Consider the following 18,136-nt stretch of genomic DNA (forward strand, 5'->3'; position numbering starts at 1 on the left):
CCTGCAAGGTAGCTGACCTGGGTTTGGTCCCTGGCATCCCATATAGGCCCCTGAGCCCACCGGGAGTGCTCCCTGAGCACCCCAGGGTGTGCCCGCCCCACAAAGCAGGGAACTCAATTCGGGGTGATTCCATTTCTGACCTATATGTCTAGACTGCCAACATCAAGGCAATGTCCCTCACTATTTTTTTTTGTTTGCTTTTTGGATTACACCCAGCGATGCTCAAGGGTTACTCCTGGTTCTGCACTCAGGAATCACTCCTGGTGATGCTTGGGGGACTATATGGGATGCTGGGAATTGAACCCGGGTCAGCCGCGTGCAAGGCAAACGCTCTACCCGCTGTACTATCACTTTGGCCCCTATTTCCAGAACTTTTTTTTTCTTTTTGGGTCACACCCGGCAATGCACAGGGGTTACTCCTGGCTCTGCGCTCAGGAATTACCCCTGGCGGTGCTCAGGGGACCATATGGGATGCTGGGAATCGAACCCGGGTTGGCCGCATGCAAGGCAAACGCCCTACCCACTGTGCTATTGCTCCAGCCCCTATTTCCAGAACTTTTAATCCTTCCAAGCAGAGCTTATTTTAGACATCAATACCTCTCCTCCGCCAGCTCCTGGTCACCTCTGTTCTTCCTGCTTTCGTAAACTTTCACAAACTTCCTGCTTTCACAGACTTGGGTTTTTTTCTGTTTTTTTTTCTGTTGTTTTGTTTTGTTTTGTTTTGTTTTGTTTTGGTCACACCCAGTGATACTCAGGAATTACTCTTGGCTCTGCATTCAGGAATCATTTTTGGCTCAGGGGACCCTATGGGATGCCAGGGATCGAACCCGGGTTAGCTGCGTGCAAGGCAAATGCCCTACCTACTCGCTGTACTATTGCTCTGGCCCTTTCTGGAGTCTAAAGAGTTTTTTTTTCCCGTTTGTGGCCACACCAGACAGTCCTCAAGGCTTTTTTTCTGAGTCAGCAGAGTGTAAAGAGAACACTTAACCCACTGTGCAGTCTCTGCAGCCCTACTAGACCTTCTTTGGTTTGTTTTGATTTGTGTCCTTTGGCTCTTTGAGCCACACCAGGGTGGAGGCAGTGCTTTGGGGTTACTCGTTATCTCAGTGCTTGGGGAACCGTGAAATGTTGGGATTCAAACCAGGAGCCCCTGCATGCAAAGCCTGGATTCCAGCCGAGTCAGAAATTACTAGAACATTATGGAAAGTCTTGACGCGGGTCTCTGTCCATCCTCCAGCTTTGTTTTCATTTGGGGCCACATCTGACAGTGCTCAGGGCTGACTCCTGGCTCTGCACTCAAGAATTACATCTGAGGGGCTGGAGCAATAGCACAGTGGGTAGGGCGTTTGCCTTGCACGCGGTCGACCCGGGTTCGATTCCCAGCATCCCATATGGTCCCCTGAGCACCGCCAGGAGTAAGTCCTGAGTGCAGAGCCAGGAGTAACCCCTGTGCATTGCCGGGTGTGACCCAAAAAGCAAAAAAAAAAAAAAACGAATTACATCTGGTGGTGCTCAGGGGACCCTATGGGGTGCCAAGGATCAAACTTGGATTGGCTGCGTGCAAGGTGAAAGCCCAGATGTACTATTGCTCACTGCATCTTGAACTTGATTTGCAATGAGGTCCCAACCTTTTAGAATCCATTTCAGGGGGGCTGGAGCGATAGCACAGCAGGTAGGGCATTTGCCTTGCACGTGACTGACCCGGGTTCAATTCCCAGCATCCCATACGGTCCCCCGAGCACCGCCAGGAGTAACTCCTGAGTGCAGAGCCAGGAGTAACCCCTGTGCATCGCTGGGTGTGACCCCCCCCCAAAAAAGAATCCATTTCATGCATGCGTGTCCACCTGTCCAAATTTATTCAAAGGCAACTGCTCTCTCAGAAATCTTTCTCTTTGGAATACCCACCCCTGCATTTCGTGACCTAGACTCACCCAATGCACCTGCACTATACAACTAGATTTAACCAGTGCACCTGCATTTAGGGACCTACCAAACTAATGGATTGCACTTAGGGACCTAGACCCAACTAATTTCTTTCACATAGAGACCCAGACTTAACTAACAGACTGCAGAAGCATTTCATTTTCTTCTGCTTAGCCAGGAGGACAGGGCTCGGGGAAGAAACCTGTAAACTAATAGGAGGACCTGGGAGAGAGCTCAAAGGGCTCAGGAACACAGGCTTTGCCAGCGGGGATCCTGGGTTCGATCCCCAGTACCACATGCTCCCTTAGCACCTCCAGGTGTGGCCCCCCCAAAACAAAATGAAGCAAAAATCATTAAAAAAAAATTCAGTGAGAATGTGGTTGAATAAATGAGGGTTCTTCTCTGCCCTGGAAGATGGACAAAAATCCGTTTGAGCAGGACAATTCCCTAAGGGCTTCTGATGAAAGAGTGAATTCCCTACAAGTCTATGTGTATTTCGTTTTGCTACCTTGGAGCTGTTGGCCAACCCGGGTTCGATTCCTCCGCCCCTCTCGGGGAACCTGGCAAGCTACCGAGAGTATCTCTCCCGCACGGCAAAGCCTGGCAAGCTCCCCGTGACGGATTTGGTATGCCAAAAGCAGTAACAACAAGTCTCACAATTTGTTGTGAGACGTTGCTGGTGCCCTCTTGAGCAAATCAATGAACAGTGGGAGGACAGCGCTACAGTGCTCCAACCTTGGAGTTGGGTGGCTGGGGGTCTTAGCAGGATTAGCTCACACATGCCTGGCGGTTGGTGACCACCAGGGGTCGCCACGTCCTGATTGTCGTGTTTGTGCATCTTTGCGTGGCGGTGCTGACCTTCACACCGAGGTTGCAGGACTTGTCCTCACCAGCAGGGGGCGGCACAGCCAGAAATCCCTTGCCCACTGGGCATCATAGAGTAGAGCGACCACTTGGGCCACAGAACATCCCAGATACACCTGGAAACTCCAGCAGCTTCCCGGGATTAAAGCCTGGACACCAGCTACTTGCAGTGCAGGTTCTCTGGGGCAAGAATTTCTCAAACATTTCACACTCGCAACCCCCTTTTCACTGGAGAGATGCAACCAGGGAGAACGCATTTTTTTTGTTGTTTTTGTTTGGGGACCACACCTGGCGATGTTCAAGGGTTACGCCTGGCTCTGTGCTCCTGGCACACTCCTGGCAGTGCCAGTAGACCACATTCCATGCCGGGGCTCGAACCTGGGTTTGCTGCGTGCAAGACAAGCGCCCTACCCGCTGTACTATCTCTCCAGCCCCCAGGCACAATTTTTGCAACCTCCAGATTCAGTGTCCTGTGACCCCCCGGGTGGAGAGGAGACCTTAAAGTCTAAGAAGCTGGCTTTAAGCCACGGCGCTATTCCCAAGGAGCCCTGATCCCATATTTATAAAGCCATGACCCCGCCCCTTCCACCCTCATCTTGCTCCTTTGGGTGTCTGACTTGAGGGTGTTGTACTTTTATTCGCCGGGGGGCATGGCAAGGAATCTGGCAGGAAATGCTGACAGAGAATCTGAAAGGGGGCCAAAGTTCGAGAAAACAAGAGAAAAACAAGGGAATTAATAGTTTCTGTCCCCTGACAACTTTGGAAATAGTAACTTCTCTCTAAACTGGTGCTCTCGGGAAGAGGGATCAATGCAACCCATTATGTGCACGACTTAACCACATTACAAAAGGGAAGCAGATGAAATCCTGAGCATTTAATTGACGCAGCCCCATGGGGCCCCGAATTCCAACGTTTCAGCAAGTCATTGACAGCTTTGAGGAGCGTGGATGTGGCGTAAGTCGCATTCTTGGTCACTGATGAAGCTCTTGGAATTCGGGGTGTTTTTCACACTTACATCTCCATAGGGACAAGACAAGGTTCAAGTTCACAAATGCTCCAAGCGGCAGGGCGGGACTCCTGCCCCAGCCTCCGCCCCCCAAGCTTCCAAACCGGGTCTACAGCGCCTCACCCCAGGCCAGGCAAATGGCATGAAGGCGTGAGTGCCCCTTAGTGGCGGGTTGAGTTAACTGCATCCTTTGGGGCGTCTAGATTCATCAAGAGATGCAAGCCTGCAGAGCTCACTCCCAACTTGTAGGCATCAAGGCCCTTCTCGGTAACGTTTTGTTTACTTTTCGAGGTGTTTTTTTGGGGGGCCACACCAGGATTTGCTCTGGGAATATTCCTGGCTCTCTGCTCAGAAGTGATTCCCCAGGGATTGAACAGGGATTGAACGGGGGTGGGTTCCATCAAGGCAAATGCCCAACTCTGAACTGGCTCCCAGACCTTAAGGTTCTTCTCAGCCCACGTCTTGTGAGCAGGAGACTTCCCCTCCTTTCCAGTGATTTTCTTCCTCGGCCGACACAGGTTCGATTCCCAGCACCCCATATGGTCCCCTGAGCACCGCCAGGAGCAATTCCTGAGTGCATGAGCCAGGAGTAACCCCTGGGCATCGCCGGGTGTGACCCAAAAAGCAAAAGAAAAAAAAAGACAAGTCTTCTAATTGCCTTGCTATAACACCAGCACCTCTTTCTTTCTTTTTTTTTCTTTCTTTCTTTCTTCTTTATTTTAATTTATTTCTTTCTTTTTTCTTCATTTCTTTCCTCTATTCCTTCTCCATTTCCATCTTTTCTTTTCTTCCTCATACCAGCCTCTTTTAATTTTTAGAGAAACACACCCAGACGTTCTTAGCAACTACTCCCAGCTCTGTGCTTGGAGAATCACAAAGTGCTGGGGATTGGACCCCAGTCTCCTGCATGACAGCTCTGAGTCAGTTGAATTATATCTCTGGCCTGCCTGCCTCCCTCCCTCCCTCCCTTCATTCCTTCCTTCTTTCCTTCCTTTGTCCCTCCCTCCTTCCCTCCCTTCTTTTTTTCCTTTCTTCCTCCCACCACACTGATGCCCAGGGTTTCTGTTTGGAGTCGGGGAACCTTCATATCCCCCTGAATATTAGCCTTAGCATATCAAGAACACGAAGGGTGGAGAGTTGAAGACACAGTGCCAAATATGAGGCACTTGCCTTGCACACAGTTCTACCTGGTTTCAATTCTCCAGCACTCCATGGGTTCCCCTGAACTCTGCCACGAGTGATCCCTGAGCACAGGTCCAGGAATAACCCCTGAGCACCATCAGGTGTCGCACAAGAAAACAAAACTAAATTAACAAATATAGAAGGTTTGGGGGAGGGTAGAGGCTGTTATCTTCAGAGGCGGAGCAGGGAACCCCAGGGGTGAAGCTGCTCTCTGTCCCCTCCCTAGCCCCTGGCTGACCTTGGCAGGGTGTGGGGGGGCTTCCTGGACCGTCCAGGACCAACCCCCGCCTCCCAGCCTCCTTCCAGGCATCCGGCCAAACTCCCCGCCCGAGCACTTAATCTTCCTTAGCGCAGCTGCTCCTGAGCTCAGACAAAGAGCCTCTGTCCCCAGCCCACCCCGGGAGCTGGCCCTGTGCACACCAGAAATCAGCCAGTCTCCCCACCCCCGCCCCCTTTCCCCATCCCCAGCCCTGCCCTGTGACCCCTGGGGTACAGTCTGCTTCCACAACTTTCTGTCTCTCCCCTCAGGCTGGCACCTGGGGCCACTTGGATGGTTTCCAAGCCTGCAGCGTCTAATCCTGTTTATACATGGGGTCTACACAGCAGATCCAGGAAGCGTGAGTGTGTGTGTGTGTGTGTGTGTGTGGAGGAGGGGATGGCAGAGGTGCAAGGAGTCCCCATAATAGGAAAACCCACAGGGAGGGATAACATGAAGGGACATGGTGAAAATGAAGAGACAGGGGTGACATAGTCAGATGGGGCCAGAGTCACAGTGCTAGAATTTAGGCACTGGGCACCCGCATAGGGCCCCCACCACCACCAGGGGCCGTTCTCAGCGCAGAGTGGGGAATGGTTCCCAAGTACCACCAGGGGTCGCTCCTGAGCACAAAGCCAGGCAACCCCCCCTTGCACCACCAGGGGTCGCTCCTGAGCAGAGAACCAGGTATACCCCCTGTGCACCACCAGGGGTCACTCCTGAGCACAGAGCAGGTATACCCACGTGCACCACCAGGGGTCGCTCCTGAGCAGAGAACCAGGTATACCCCCTGTGCACCACCAGGGGTCACTCCTGAGCAGAGCCAGGTATTCCCCCTGTGCACCACCAGGGGTCGCTCCTGAGCAGAGAACCAGGTATACCCCCTGTGCACCACCAGGGGTCGCTCCTGAGCAGAGAACCAGGTATACCCCCTGTGCACCACCAGGGGTCGCTCCTGAGCACAGAGCAGGTATACCCCCGTGCACCACCAGGGGTCGCTCCTGAGCACAGAGCCGGGTATACCCTCTGTGCACCACCAGGGGTCGCTCCTGAGCAGAGAACCAGGTATACCCACCTGTGCACCAACAGGGGTCGCTCCTGAGCATAGAGCCAGGAATAGCCCCCAGCCCTGCCAGGTGTACCCCATCCTCAAATAGAACCTAAAAAACCCTCGCAAGGTTGGGGTTGATGAAACAAAGTGTTGGAGCGTGTATTTTGCAGGTAGGAGGCCTCGAGTTAGACCCTGGTGCACCGAGCACGCCGCAAAGGTCTCTCCGACACAGGGTAACTCCTGAACACTGCTGGACGTGGACCCCAAAAATACAAAACCAGGGGCTGGAGCAATAGCACAGCGGGTAGGGCTTTTGCCTTGCACACGGCTGACCTGGGTTCGATTCCCAGCGTCCCATGTGGTCCCCCGAGCACCGCCAGGAGTGATTCCTGAGTGCATGGACCAGGATAACCCCTGTGTATCGCCAGGTGTGACCCCTCAAAAAAAGCAAAAAAAAAAATACAAAACCAGGGGTCGAGAAGGTATCTGGAGCCCCAAGTTTCAGCCCTGGCATTGCAGGAGAGAGTTCAAGCCCCAAAGACAACCCTATTAAAGGGGTGCATGGTGGGGGGGACCAAGGATAATAAGGGGGGGTGCATGGGAATGGTGCCTGACTGGGGACATGTAGCAGGGGGAGGAGGCAGAGGAGGGCGGGTGACAGGGTGACACAGCAGGATGGTCAGTGCCCAGGGGACCCCGTCTCAAAGTCTGAAAAGTCGTTGTGTCCAGTAGCAGATGTTCTTGGGAGAACCTCACTGCTCCATCTTCTCAAGTCCTCCCTTTTTTGGGGGTGGGGAGGTTCCCTAAGCAGTGCTCAGCACTCCCAGGGGGTCACTCTCAGTGAGACTCAGTTATGCTGGAGGATTCAATGTTGGGGTGTGGGTAGGCGATGATACCCCGGGGGGCATTTGTATTGGGGATCCAGTAACTGTCCTCCCGTTGTTCATCGATTTGCTCGAGTGGCCCGAGTAACGTCTCCATTGTGAGACTTGTTGTTTACTGTGTCTGGCATATCGAATACGTCACGGGGAGCTTGCCAGGCTCTGCCGTGTGGGCGAGATACTCTCAGTAGCTTGCCGGGCTCTCCGAGAGGGGCGGAGGAATCGAACCTGGGCCGACCGGGTCAGCCGCATACAAGGCAAACGCCCTAACCGCTGTGCTATCGCTCCAGCATTGGGGATCTTACTCTTTTTTTTTTAAATAACCTTATAAACCTTTTATAACTTTATAGTATTTTGTATTTTTTTTTCTTTTCGGGTCACACCCGACGATGCTTAGGGGTTCCTCCTGGCTCATGCACTCAAGAATTACTCCTGGTGGTGCTTGGGGGACCATATGGGATGCTGGGAATCGAACCCGGGTCGGTCGCATGCAAGGCAAAAGCCCTACCCGCTGTGCTATGGCTCCAGCCCCTCCCCACTCGGTTCTGAGTATACCAGCATGTGTCCCTGACCCAGAAACTGTTTCCCCTGACCCCACAACTCCTCCCTCTCCAGGAAAAGGTATGAGAAATGCATGTTTTGTTTTTTGGGATCACACCCAGCAGTGCTCAGGGGTTACTCCTGGCTCTGCACTTAGGAATTACCCCTGGCGGTGCTCAGGGGACCCTATGGGACGTTGGGAATCGAACCCGGGTCTGCCGCATGCAAGGCAAACGCCCTACCCGCTGTGCTATTGCTCTGGCCCCTGCAAATGCCTGTTTTTGAGTCCAGCAGAATTGGGGGGGGGGTCACCGGGGCCATATCTGGCGGGGATCGAACCCAGAGCCCCATGAGTCCTTTAGGTCAGCTCCTGCACCACTACCCCAGGCTTCGTGGGCGGAGACAGAGAGGGCGGGAACTGTGGCTAATGGGGTGGGGAGACCCCGGCACGTTTCGACCCCGGCATGTTTCCTATGAGCCTCTGACCGTCCTGCGTGGTGCTGGGATGGGGGAGGGGAAAGGCCATGCCGCCCACGGACGATGGAAGGCAACAGGGTGACTGTCCCCAGGGGCTTCTCTGGATGAGAACAACCCGTCCCCACCCCCACGCACAGACGAGGCAACTCTGAGACTCCCCATGCCCGGGCATGTTGTGGGTGCAGTTTGGCGGTCACCCGTGGAGGCGGCACTCCGGGCTGACTCCTGCCAGGGCTCAGGGACCCTCCGGGTGCCGGGGATGGGACCCAGGTTGGCGGCGTGCAAGGCAAGTTCCTTGCCTGCTAGACGATCGCCCTGGTCCCACTTTTTTTTTTCTTTTTGGGTCACACCCGGCGATGCTCAGGGTTACTCCTGGCTCTGCCCTCAGGAGTTACTCCTGGCGGTGCTCCAGGGACCATATGGGATGCTGGGGATCGAACCCGGGTCAGCCGCGTGCAACGCAAATGCCCTCCCCGCTGTACTATTGCTCCGGCCCCCTGGCCCCCCCTTTCTGGCCTTTTGAAATTTTCTTTATTTGGGTCCTCCCCAGCAGTGCTCAGGGATCACTCCTGGCAAGGCTCTGAGCACCCTATGGGATGTTGGGTATTGAACCCAGGTCAGCCACTTGCAAGGAGAGTGCCCTCCCCACGGTGCTCTCATCAGCCCTGATGCTCCTGTTTCTGGTTGGCCATGTGTATGTAGTCTGAGGGGTCCACACTGGGACAGTTAGTCTCTCTGCTGGGACTTTTATTGTGAGGGCCTGGGAGGGGACAGGCGGGCACTCTTGATGGTACTTAGTCAGGGTTCTCCAGGGCTGTACTTGGTGGTGCTTGGGGAGTCCCATCCCCTGCCCTATTCAAAAGAACTTTTCTTTGTTTTTCTTTTTGGGTCATGCTCAAGGGTTACTCAAGCGTTACTCCAGGCTTGTGCACTCAGGAATTATTTGTGCCGGTGCTTGAGGGACCATTTGTGATGCTGGGAATTGAACCCAGGTCGGCTGCGTGCAAGGCGAACGCCCTACCCACTGTGCTATCACTCCAGCCCCTTTTTATTTCTTTCGGAGTCATCAAGAGATGTGAGTGAAACTTTTAACTCCCAGCCAGGCATGCAAGCACCCAGTGAACATGAACTCATCATATCGATCAGTCACAGAGGCAAGAGCAATCAGTGCAAACAGCTTTGGGAAACCGATAAAATCAATGAACACTTTGGGGGTGAGGAGGCGCTGTTTGTACTGGGGCTTTGTAGAATGCATAGGAGCTTGCTGAGTGACTACACACACATCTTCCAGGACCGTCTAGGTGTGTGTGTGTGTGTGTGTGTGTGTGTGTGTGTGTGACAGAGAGAGAGAGAGAGAGAGAGAGAGAGAGAGAGAGAGAGATCCCCTCCTTTGAGGGCTAACAGGTGGTGTTAATTTTCCAAGGTGGACAACAGGGGTTAGGGTGGGATTCGGAACCTAGACATGTTCTCTGGGTCTGCAAACTCCAGAAGGTGGGTTGCAAATTCTGCAGACAAGCCCGGTCGCCAGGTAAGAGAATCCGCAGCTGCGGAGAGCCAGGCCCTTCTGGGTCCTGACCATCAGATGGAAAGTGTGAACTAGCCCCCAGCAAATGCATCTTTGCTCAAATATTTTGCCTGCGGGTTTGGAAGACCTCCGGGTCTTCGTTTAACGAGAAAAAAATAAAATCCAGACCAGACGCCAGAGGCCAGGTGTGCTTCCTGCGTCACCCCGGGAATTCTCTCTCCTAGTCCCAGGGATGGGGGTGGGGGTTGGGGGGCTGTCAAAGGGCCTCCCAGGTGAGCCCCGGGACCCTTCCCGCCCAGACTCTTCCAGAAGGGCCCAATTCAGGGGCGCCCTCGGGCTCCCTCCGCGGCTCCCGAGTGCAGGAGAGAAATCGCGCCCCCCAAGCGTCACCCCGCGCCTCGGCTCTGAGCTGGCCCCCCTCCGCCCACCGCTCCGCGCCCCTCGGAGCTTCCCCGGGAGCCCCAGGCCCTCCCCCAGCAGCGGCCCCTCCCCCAGCCCCCGAGCTCGAGGTGCGGGACGCGCCCTCCACCCCCCACCCCCGGGCTCCTCCCGCCCCCCAACTCCCCCCAGAGTGGCAGCTCTGGCCTGGGAAGGCGGCGGGGCTCGGCGACTCGGCGATCCCGCCCCGGGGGCCGCTCCGGGGGTCCCCTCCGACCCCCCACCCGCCCCCGCGGAGCCCCGCGCGCGGCCGCAGGCAGGTCGGTGAAAGGCGGGGCGCGCGGCGCGGGGTGGGCGCGGGGACTCGCGGGGAGGAGCGTGGGGGGAGGGGAGCCCTTTGTTTGCAGCCAGCAGCCCCGGGCCCAGCCCCCCGCCCGCTCCCGGGTCGGAGGGGGGACGCGGGGCGCCGCGCCCGGGCGGGAGGCGGGTCCCACGCGGGGCGCGCGCGGGTCACCCCGGGCCCCGCGCGCACAGGTGAGGGCGGACCCGCGAGCGTGGGGCGGCCCCGGGGGTGGGGGGTTGGGGGGCGCGCGTTCCCCCCGTCGCCCGGCCCACCCCACCCCACCCCAGCCCACCCCTCGCTCCCCGCCCCCCACCCCGCCCCGCGGCCGCCCGCGCCGAGCGCGCCAGCCCCAGCCCCGCTCATTCATTCGACAGATTCCCGGGCGCGGTGGGCCGGGCCGGAGACCACCCCCCGCCCCCACCTGGCCCCGAGACCACCCCCTTCCCCAACCCTCCACACCCCACCCCCGCGGTGGGCTCTGAGGACGCGCGCGCTCTTGCAACTGCCTGGAGCGCGCGCAGACGCGCCGCGGGGTGGGGGGATCCTTTGGAAGCGAATGGGGGGGTGGGGGTGTCACTCTCGAGCCGGGCTCGCTGACACCCCCCGCCCCGCCCGTCTGCAGGGAGGCGAGACTTTCCCTTCTCTGGAGAGCCTCGCCTGGCGCTGCTTGCTGCCTTCCCACGGCCCAGAGACGGTGCGCCGAGAGCCCGAGGGCGCACAGCATCCTGCTGCCCCCTCCCCACCCCCGCGGCTCTCGGGAGGGGCTTCTCTTCATTCTCGGTTCTCCGGTGCTGGAGAGAAGCAGCCATCCCCCGGGTGGTGTCTGTGGGGGTCACGCTTCCCCTATCCGCCGCCTCCCACCCCCCCAGGAAGGGCCTTGGCTTGCACACCTGAGCAATGGGCACGAAGGTCAGCCCCTCCCCACGCCCTGGCCCTGGCCCTATTCTGGGGAGTCCCCTTAACGCCTCCCCCATCTGTCTTCTGGTGTCCAGTGCCTGTGGGAGCCCTGGACCCTGCCTCAGTCTCCTCAGTGGCTTCCTTTGGGATGCGCCCAGCCAGCCTTGCGACCTTGTTGCCTAGCGACAGGACAGCGGGGAGGGCGGTTGCCTCGCACGACCCCCACCCCGGTTCCATCCTCTGCATCCCTCAGGCTCCCCGAAGTGATTCCTGAGCGCACAGCCAGGAGTCAGCCCTGAGCGCCGCAGGGTGTGGCCCAGAAATCAAATAATTCCAAGTTCTCTGATAGACTTGACATGCCGGAAGCCCTGGAGAGCGTTTCCAAGTACCAAATAATTTGGAAAATAAAGGGCGGGGCTGGAGTCTTGGGCAGGGGGTCGCGCTTGCCTTGCACGCAGTCAACTCGGGTTTGAAACCCAGCCCCGCAGGGGCTGTCCTGGAGCACCTCCAGGAATGATCCCTGAGCACCGAACCAGGAGTCAGCCCTGAGCACTGCCGGGTGTGTGGCCCTTAAACAAACAAATTGCGGGGGCCAGAGCGATAGGACAGCAGGGAGGGCACTTGCCTTGGACACGGCCAATCCAGATTCGATCCCTGGCACCCCATTGGGTCCCCCCAAGCCCCGCCAGGAGCAACTCCTGAGTGCAGAGCCAGGAATGAATCTTGGCATCATAGGAGGCGGCTCAAATCACCCCCACCCCCGCTGCCAATTAAAAATAAGGAACTTGAAACTGGGGGTGCAGAGCAGGAAGCCCTGAGTTCTGTTCCAGAACTTCTAGGGTGTGCCAAACACCAGTAAGACACCAATAAAATAGGGACACTCCATCACTCTTGACCTTCAAGCCAAAGTTCTGCCTCTGGTTCTTCGGCCCACTCTGCTTTCTTTTCTTTCTTTCTTTTTTTTTTTTTTGCCTTTTGGGTCACACCCGGCGATGAACAAGGGTTCCTCCTGGCTCTGCACTCGGGAATCACTCCCGGCAGTGCTCAGGGGACCATATGGGATGCTAGGAATCGAACCCGGGTCGGTTGTGTGCAAGGCAAACACCCTACCCGCTGTGCTATCGGTCCAGCCCCCTCCTGATTCACTCTTTTTTTTTTTTTTTTGCTTTTTGGATCACACTCAACGATGCACGGGGGTTACTCCTGGCTCATGCACTCAGGAATTACTCCTGGCGGTGCTCGGGGGACCCTATGGGATGCTGGGAATCGAACCCGGGTCGGCCGCGTGCAAGGCAAATGCCCTACCCGCTGTGCTGTCGCTCCAGCCACCCCCCCACTCTGCTTTCTACGGCCCCGGCTGACTAATTCCGTCTCTGTGCCATCTCACCTCCTCCAGGAAGCCCCCCCTGACGTCTCCTTGCTTCCCAGCCAACCCTGGCCTGATTCTCTGGAGAGCGTCTGCTGGAGTTCCCCGCCGTCCAAGGTCTTGCTTCTCAAAGGACAGTGCTTGGCGAGGACTGGTGGCCCCCACCCCTACCCCGCCATGGCCCGGGGTCCTCCGGCTCAGCTCCTGCTGGCCTGGATGGGCCTGGGGTGCATGGTGGGTGTGCAAGGACTCTGGGACGGGGCCCTGGAGCCTGCGGGTCCCGGACGTGTGCTCAGGCGTGGTGGTGGCCCAGGCCTCCTGCAGGGGTGCGTGGTACCCTGGGGTGTGAGCAGGGGTGTGAGCAGGGCCGGGGGGAAGGGGGTGGTCGTATCTCAGCAGTCCAGGGGATGCCCAGCCCGGCCCGGAGCTCACCAGCCCTGTTCCTGCCCCCAAGGCCCAACGTGTGTGGCTCACGGGTCCACCCCTACTGCTGTCCTGGCTGGAGGACGCGCCCAGGAGGGCACCAGTGCGTCGTGCGTGAGTGCTGCCACCTACAGGGCGCGGGAGGTGGTGCAGGCGGGGAGCGCGGGGCTCAGCCTTGAGGTGGGGGGTGGGGGGGCACTTAGGGGTGCGGGATACAGATGGACCCATCTGGGGATGAGGGGGTCGGGACCTCAGGCCCTGGTCCAACCTACTAACTCCATTTCCTTTGTCTTCCAAGCTGGCTGGTTCTGACTGGCCTTGGATGATCCAACTATGCCTCTGCGTGTGTGTGTGTGTGTGTGTGTGTGTGTGTGTGTGTATGTGTGTGTGTGTGTGTGTTTGGGCCACATCCAGCAGTGCTCAGGGGTAACTCCTGGCTTTGCACTCAGGAACGGCTCCTGGCGGGGCTCAGGAAACCCTATAGAATGCCGGGGAGGGGCTGGAGCCCATAGCACAGCGGGGAGGGCGTTCGCCTTGCACGCGGCCGACCCGGGTTCGATTCCCAGCATCCCATAGGGTCCCCTGAGCTACCGCCAGGAGTGATTCCTGAGTGCAGAGCCAGGAGGAACCCCTGTGCATTGCCAGGTGTGATCCCAAAATTTAAAAAAAAAATAGAATGCCGGGGATCGAATCGGGTCTGCCGTGTGTGTGCCAAGCAGGTGCCCTCCCCAAAGGTGTCTGATCTATCCTGTCTGTCTGTCTCTCCATCTGTTCCTCTGACTCAGTCTCTCTGCATTTCCCACTCTGCTCTCTCACTCCATTCTCTAGGGGAACCCTCACCCCCCCAACACACACACAGCCAACACCCCCCTAAAGGTATCTCCAGCTTCTACCCACCATGACGCGGCTCTGACCCAGAGACCCCCTTCTTCTGGGTGGGTGCCAACCGTCGAGTCGGGGCGGCCCCGGCATTGTCGGGGTTCCTGGCTCTGACAGTCACGCCCTGTGCCCATGCCAGCCGTCTGCAGACACGCCTGCGGCCCGGGTTTCTGCTCCCGCCCCAACCTCTGCGTCTGCGCCAGTGGGCAGCTGGCCCCCAGCTGCGGGCTGAGCCCAGGTGAGTGGCTGGAAGAGGTGAGGGGGGGCGAGAGGGGAAGGTTGGAGGTGACAGGGAGTCCAGGCTGGTTCTGCTGAGAAACCAGAAGCCTGGGACTGGAGAGGGAGAACAGCGGGGAGGGCGCTGGCCTTGCACGCGGCCGTCGGGGGTTCGATCCCCGGCATCCCATAGGCTCCCCTGAACCCCGCCGGGAGTCATTCCTGAGTGCAGAGCCAGGAATAACCCCTGAGCACTTTTTGGGTTTGACCCCCACACACACAACTGAAAATAACCGGGAGCTGAGGGGACTGTGTGTGGGCGTCTGGAGGTGTCCGCAGCCCATCGTGCTCCCTTCTCCCTCCTCCCTAGGGTTGGGGTGCAGGATGAGCTGCATGAACGGAGGCAGCTGCAGAGGAGACGCCTGCCTGTGCCCGAGGGGCTACACGGGCACCGCCTGTGGGCAGCGTGAGTACCCGACTCCTGGCGCCTCTGAACCAAGCATAGAAAGTGTGTGTGTGTGTGTGTGCGTGCGCGTGCGTCCACGTGCATGTGGGTGTGCATGCGTGTGCATGTGGGTTGCGCGTGCGTGCATGTGGGGCACACGTGAATGTGGGGTGTGAGCGCGCGTGCATGTGGGGGGTGTGTGCGTGTGCATGCATGTGGGGCACACGTGAATGTGGGGTGTGCGCGCGCGTGCATGTGGGGCGTGCGCGCGCATGTGGGGTGTGCGTGTGCGTGCGTGTGGGGTTTGCGCGCGCGTGCATGTGGGGTGCGCGCGCTTGCATGTGGGGTGTGCGCACGCGTGCATGTGGGGTGTGCATGCATGTGGGGGGTGCGTGCGTGCACGAGTTTGGGTGTGTGCATATGTGCGTGCGTGTTTGTACATATGCCTGTGTGCGTGTGCATGCGTGTGTATACATGTACGTACGCATGCATGTGTGTGCGTGTGTCTGGGAGGGGGTCTCTGCTGCCAGTCCCCCACCGAAGGGCTCAGCGTCTCCAGCTCGGGGATTAGAGCGATTCCTTCATCGCCCCGTCCCTGCCCACCTCTCTGCGTCTTGGCCAGAGTATGGGGTTTCTGGGACTCCAGCAGGGAGGAGGGCGTTAGCTTTGCACGCGGCTGACCCAGGGTTGATTCCTGGCACCACGTAGAATCCCCCGAGCACCGTGAGGAATGACTCCTGAGTGTCGAGCCGGGGATCCAAAAAAAAAAACCCCAAGGGGCTGGAGCGATAGCACAGCGGGGAGGGCGTTTGCCTTGCATGCGACCGACCCGAGTTCGATACCCAGCATCCCATATGGTCCCCTGAGCACTGCCATGGGTAACTCCTGAGTGTAGAGACAGGAGTAACCTCAGTGCATTGCCGGGTGTGACCCAAAAAGCAAAAAAAAAAAAAAAACAAACAAACAAAAACAAAATTGCTGGGGCCAGAATAATAGTCCAGTGTGGAGGTCGCTTGCCTTGCATGCAGCCAACCCAGGTTCAATCCTCGGCATCCCGTGGGATTTCCTGAGCACTGCCAGGAGTAATTCCTGAGTGCAGAGCCTGGAGTCAGCCCTGAGCATCTCTGGGTGTGGATTAAAATGGCTGGTGTCATCCCCCCCGCCCCAGTTCCCTCAATGGCTGGAGGGACCCCAGAGTCATCTTCTCTCTCTTCACAGCCGTGTGTGACCGTGGCTGCCACAACGGGGGTCGCTGCATCGGACCCGGCCTCTGTGCCTGTGTATATGGCTTCATGGGGCCACAGTGTGAGAGAGGTCAGGAGGCCCTGGGGGGGTGGGAATGGGTGCCAGGGGAGGGAAGGGAGCGGGGCACAGAGGGGCGGCCAGGCTCTCCCAGGTTCCCTTGCCTCCTTTCTGTTGCTGTGAAGGGCAGAAAAGCCAGCTGCGTCAGGGAAGGCATCAGGGAGGGCCTCCTGGAGGAAGGGGTAAGGGGAGGTTCATGAGCTGGATGACCACACACACACGACAAATGATCCCGGGTAGTAAAACCCCCAGACTGAGGTGGAGCTGAGTACTAAGGCAGGTTCTGTGGAGAATCGGGTCAGATTCTGGGAACCCCGCATTGACTTAGGAAGACGGTGCCATCTGGGGGTGCGCTGGGGTTTTAAGGGAGTCCCGCCTCCAACCAAGATCCAGTTCCTGGGGCAGTGGGGTTGTGGGGGGGACCCATCTTTGGCTTCTGCTTCCAGGAGGGGCTTCACTTGGCCCAGGGCCAAACCCTTGATTAGACCCAGCTGGAGCGTGGAACCCAGAAGTCTCTGATCAGACAGTCTCGATCAGGGTCTCGCATGACAGAGTGTGCGGCACTGGAAATGGGACGAGGGTGGGACCCCAGGTGTTCAGGGAACACACAGTGGATGGTCCCATGTGTCCGATCAGACAGTGGATGGCAGTGGGTGTGGGTATGGGGGCTGACTCGGTTACTCTGGGCTGAAGGAAGGGGGTGGGGGCGGGTGGTTCCAGAGTATTTGGAAAGATGCCGGGGCCCTCACTCAACGTCTCGGACACTTTCCAGGGTCACGTGTGTGCTCAGTCTGAGGCAAACTCCTCAGCTGGGCGTTTATGTCCATGGGTGGGTCCCCTGCTTTGGCCAGAAGAGATGGAGGGGCTGGGGCAGTGGGGAAGGGGAAGGGGAGGGGAAGGTCTTGTGATCTGCTCCCTTTGTGGACTTGGAGATCCTGACCTTTCTCTTGGAAGTGGGTTGGGGAATGGGTCGGAGGGAAAGGGTTTTGAAGGGTGAGTAGGAGTTCGTTGAGGTCGAGCAGGGAAATGGCATAAACATAAGACTTGTTGGCGGAGGAGGGTGGCTGAGAAAGGGAACAGGACGAGTCCCAAGCTGAGGCTGTGGGCAGGGACTTGTAGGAGATGCTAGTTTAGGGGCAGCCTTGGGGATCAGTTACCTTATGGACCTACCTCTGTTCCCCCCCCCCCCGACCCCCGCCCCAGACTACCGGACGGGACCCTGCTTTAGCCAGATGGGCCCCCAGGGCTGCCAGCACCAGCTGCCCGGCCTCATGTACACCAAAGCCCTCTGCTGTGCCACCGTGGGGCGCGCCTGGGGCCTGTCCTGCGAGCGGTGCCCCGCGCAACCGCACCCCTGCCGCCGGGGATTCATTCCCAACACCCACACGGGTGCCTGCCAGGGTGAGTGGGGCATGGGGGGAGGGGGTGGCCCGCCGCCGTGGCCCGCCCCCCACTGACGGGACCCTCGCGTCCAGCAGATGTGGATGAGTGTGCCGGGGTGCCCGGCCTCTGCTCGGGAGGCCGATGCATCAACACGGTGGGCAGTTACATGTGCTCCTGCCCGCCGGGGTTCGCCACCAGCCAGGACGGAACCCGCTGCCTGGGTGAGCTGGGGGACCCCCCGGGGGGTCGTGGAGGGGGGGCTAGGGGGTAAAGGGTGTGCAACTTGCGGTCCCGTGCAACCCTCTGCAACCCTCCCATTTGGGGGCTCTCTTGAACTTTTTTCTTTCTTTCTTTCTTTCTTTCTTTCTTTCTTTCTTTCTTTTTTTGGTTTTTGGGTCACACCTGGCGATGCTCAGGGGTTACTCCTGGCTTTGCACTCAGGAAATACTCCTGGCAGTGCTCAGGGGACCCTATGGGATGCTGGGAATCGAACCCGGGTCGGCCGCGTGCAAGGCAAACCCCCTACCCGCTGTGCTATTGCTCCAGCCCCCCCTTTTTTTTTGCTTTTTGGGTCACACCCGGCAATGCACAGCGGTTACTCCTGGCTTTGCACTCAGGAGTTACTCCTGGCGGTGCTCAGGGGACCATATGGGATGCTGGGAATCGAACCCGGGTCGGCTGCTTGCAAGGCAAACGCCCTACCCGCTGTGCTATCACTCCAGCCCCCTCTTTCTTTCTTTTGGGGTTTTTTTTTGTTTTAGGGTCCAAACCCCGGCTTAGCTCTGCGCTCACGGATCAC

At 58.1% G+C, this 18,136-nt stretch overlaps 1 protein-coding gene across 1 annotated transcript in view; it reads left to right on the top strand.

Annotated features, from left to right (window-relative positions):
- The first annotated feature begins 12,866 nt into the window (after positions 1-12,866).
- FBN3 (fibrillin 3) overlaps positions 12,867-18,136 on the top strand; it is a 41,040-nt gene continuing 35,770 nt past the window's right edge. The window contains exons 1-7 of the mRNA XM_056113239.1: positions 12,867-13,015; positions 13,144-13,226; positions 14,131-14,229; positions 14,578-14,673; positions 15,871-15,966; positions 17,158-17,355; positions 17,433-17,558. Coding sequence (XP_055969214.1) covers positions 12,867-13,015; positions 13,144-13,226; positions 14,131-14,229; positions 14,578-14,673; positions 15,871-15,966; positions 17,158-17,355; positions 17,433-17,558 — 847 coding nt within the window. The remainder of the gene's footprint in view (positions 13,016-13,143; positions 13,227-14,130; positions 14,230-14,577; positions 14,674-15,870; positions 15,967-17,157; positions 17,356-17,432; positions 17,559-18,136) is intronic.

Source organism: Sorex fumeus, unplaced genomic scaffold (genome assembly GCF_029834395.1).
Source record: "Sorex fumeus unplaced genomic scaffold, SorFum_2.1 ptg000019l, whole genome shotgun sequence".
Taxonomy (NCBI): domain Eukaryota; kingdom Metazoa; phylum Chordata; class Mammalia; order Eulipotyphla; family Soricidae; genus Sorex; species Sorex fumeus.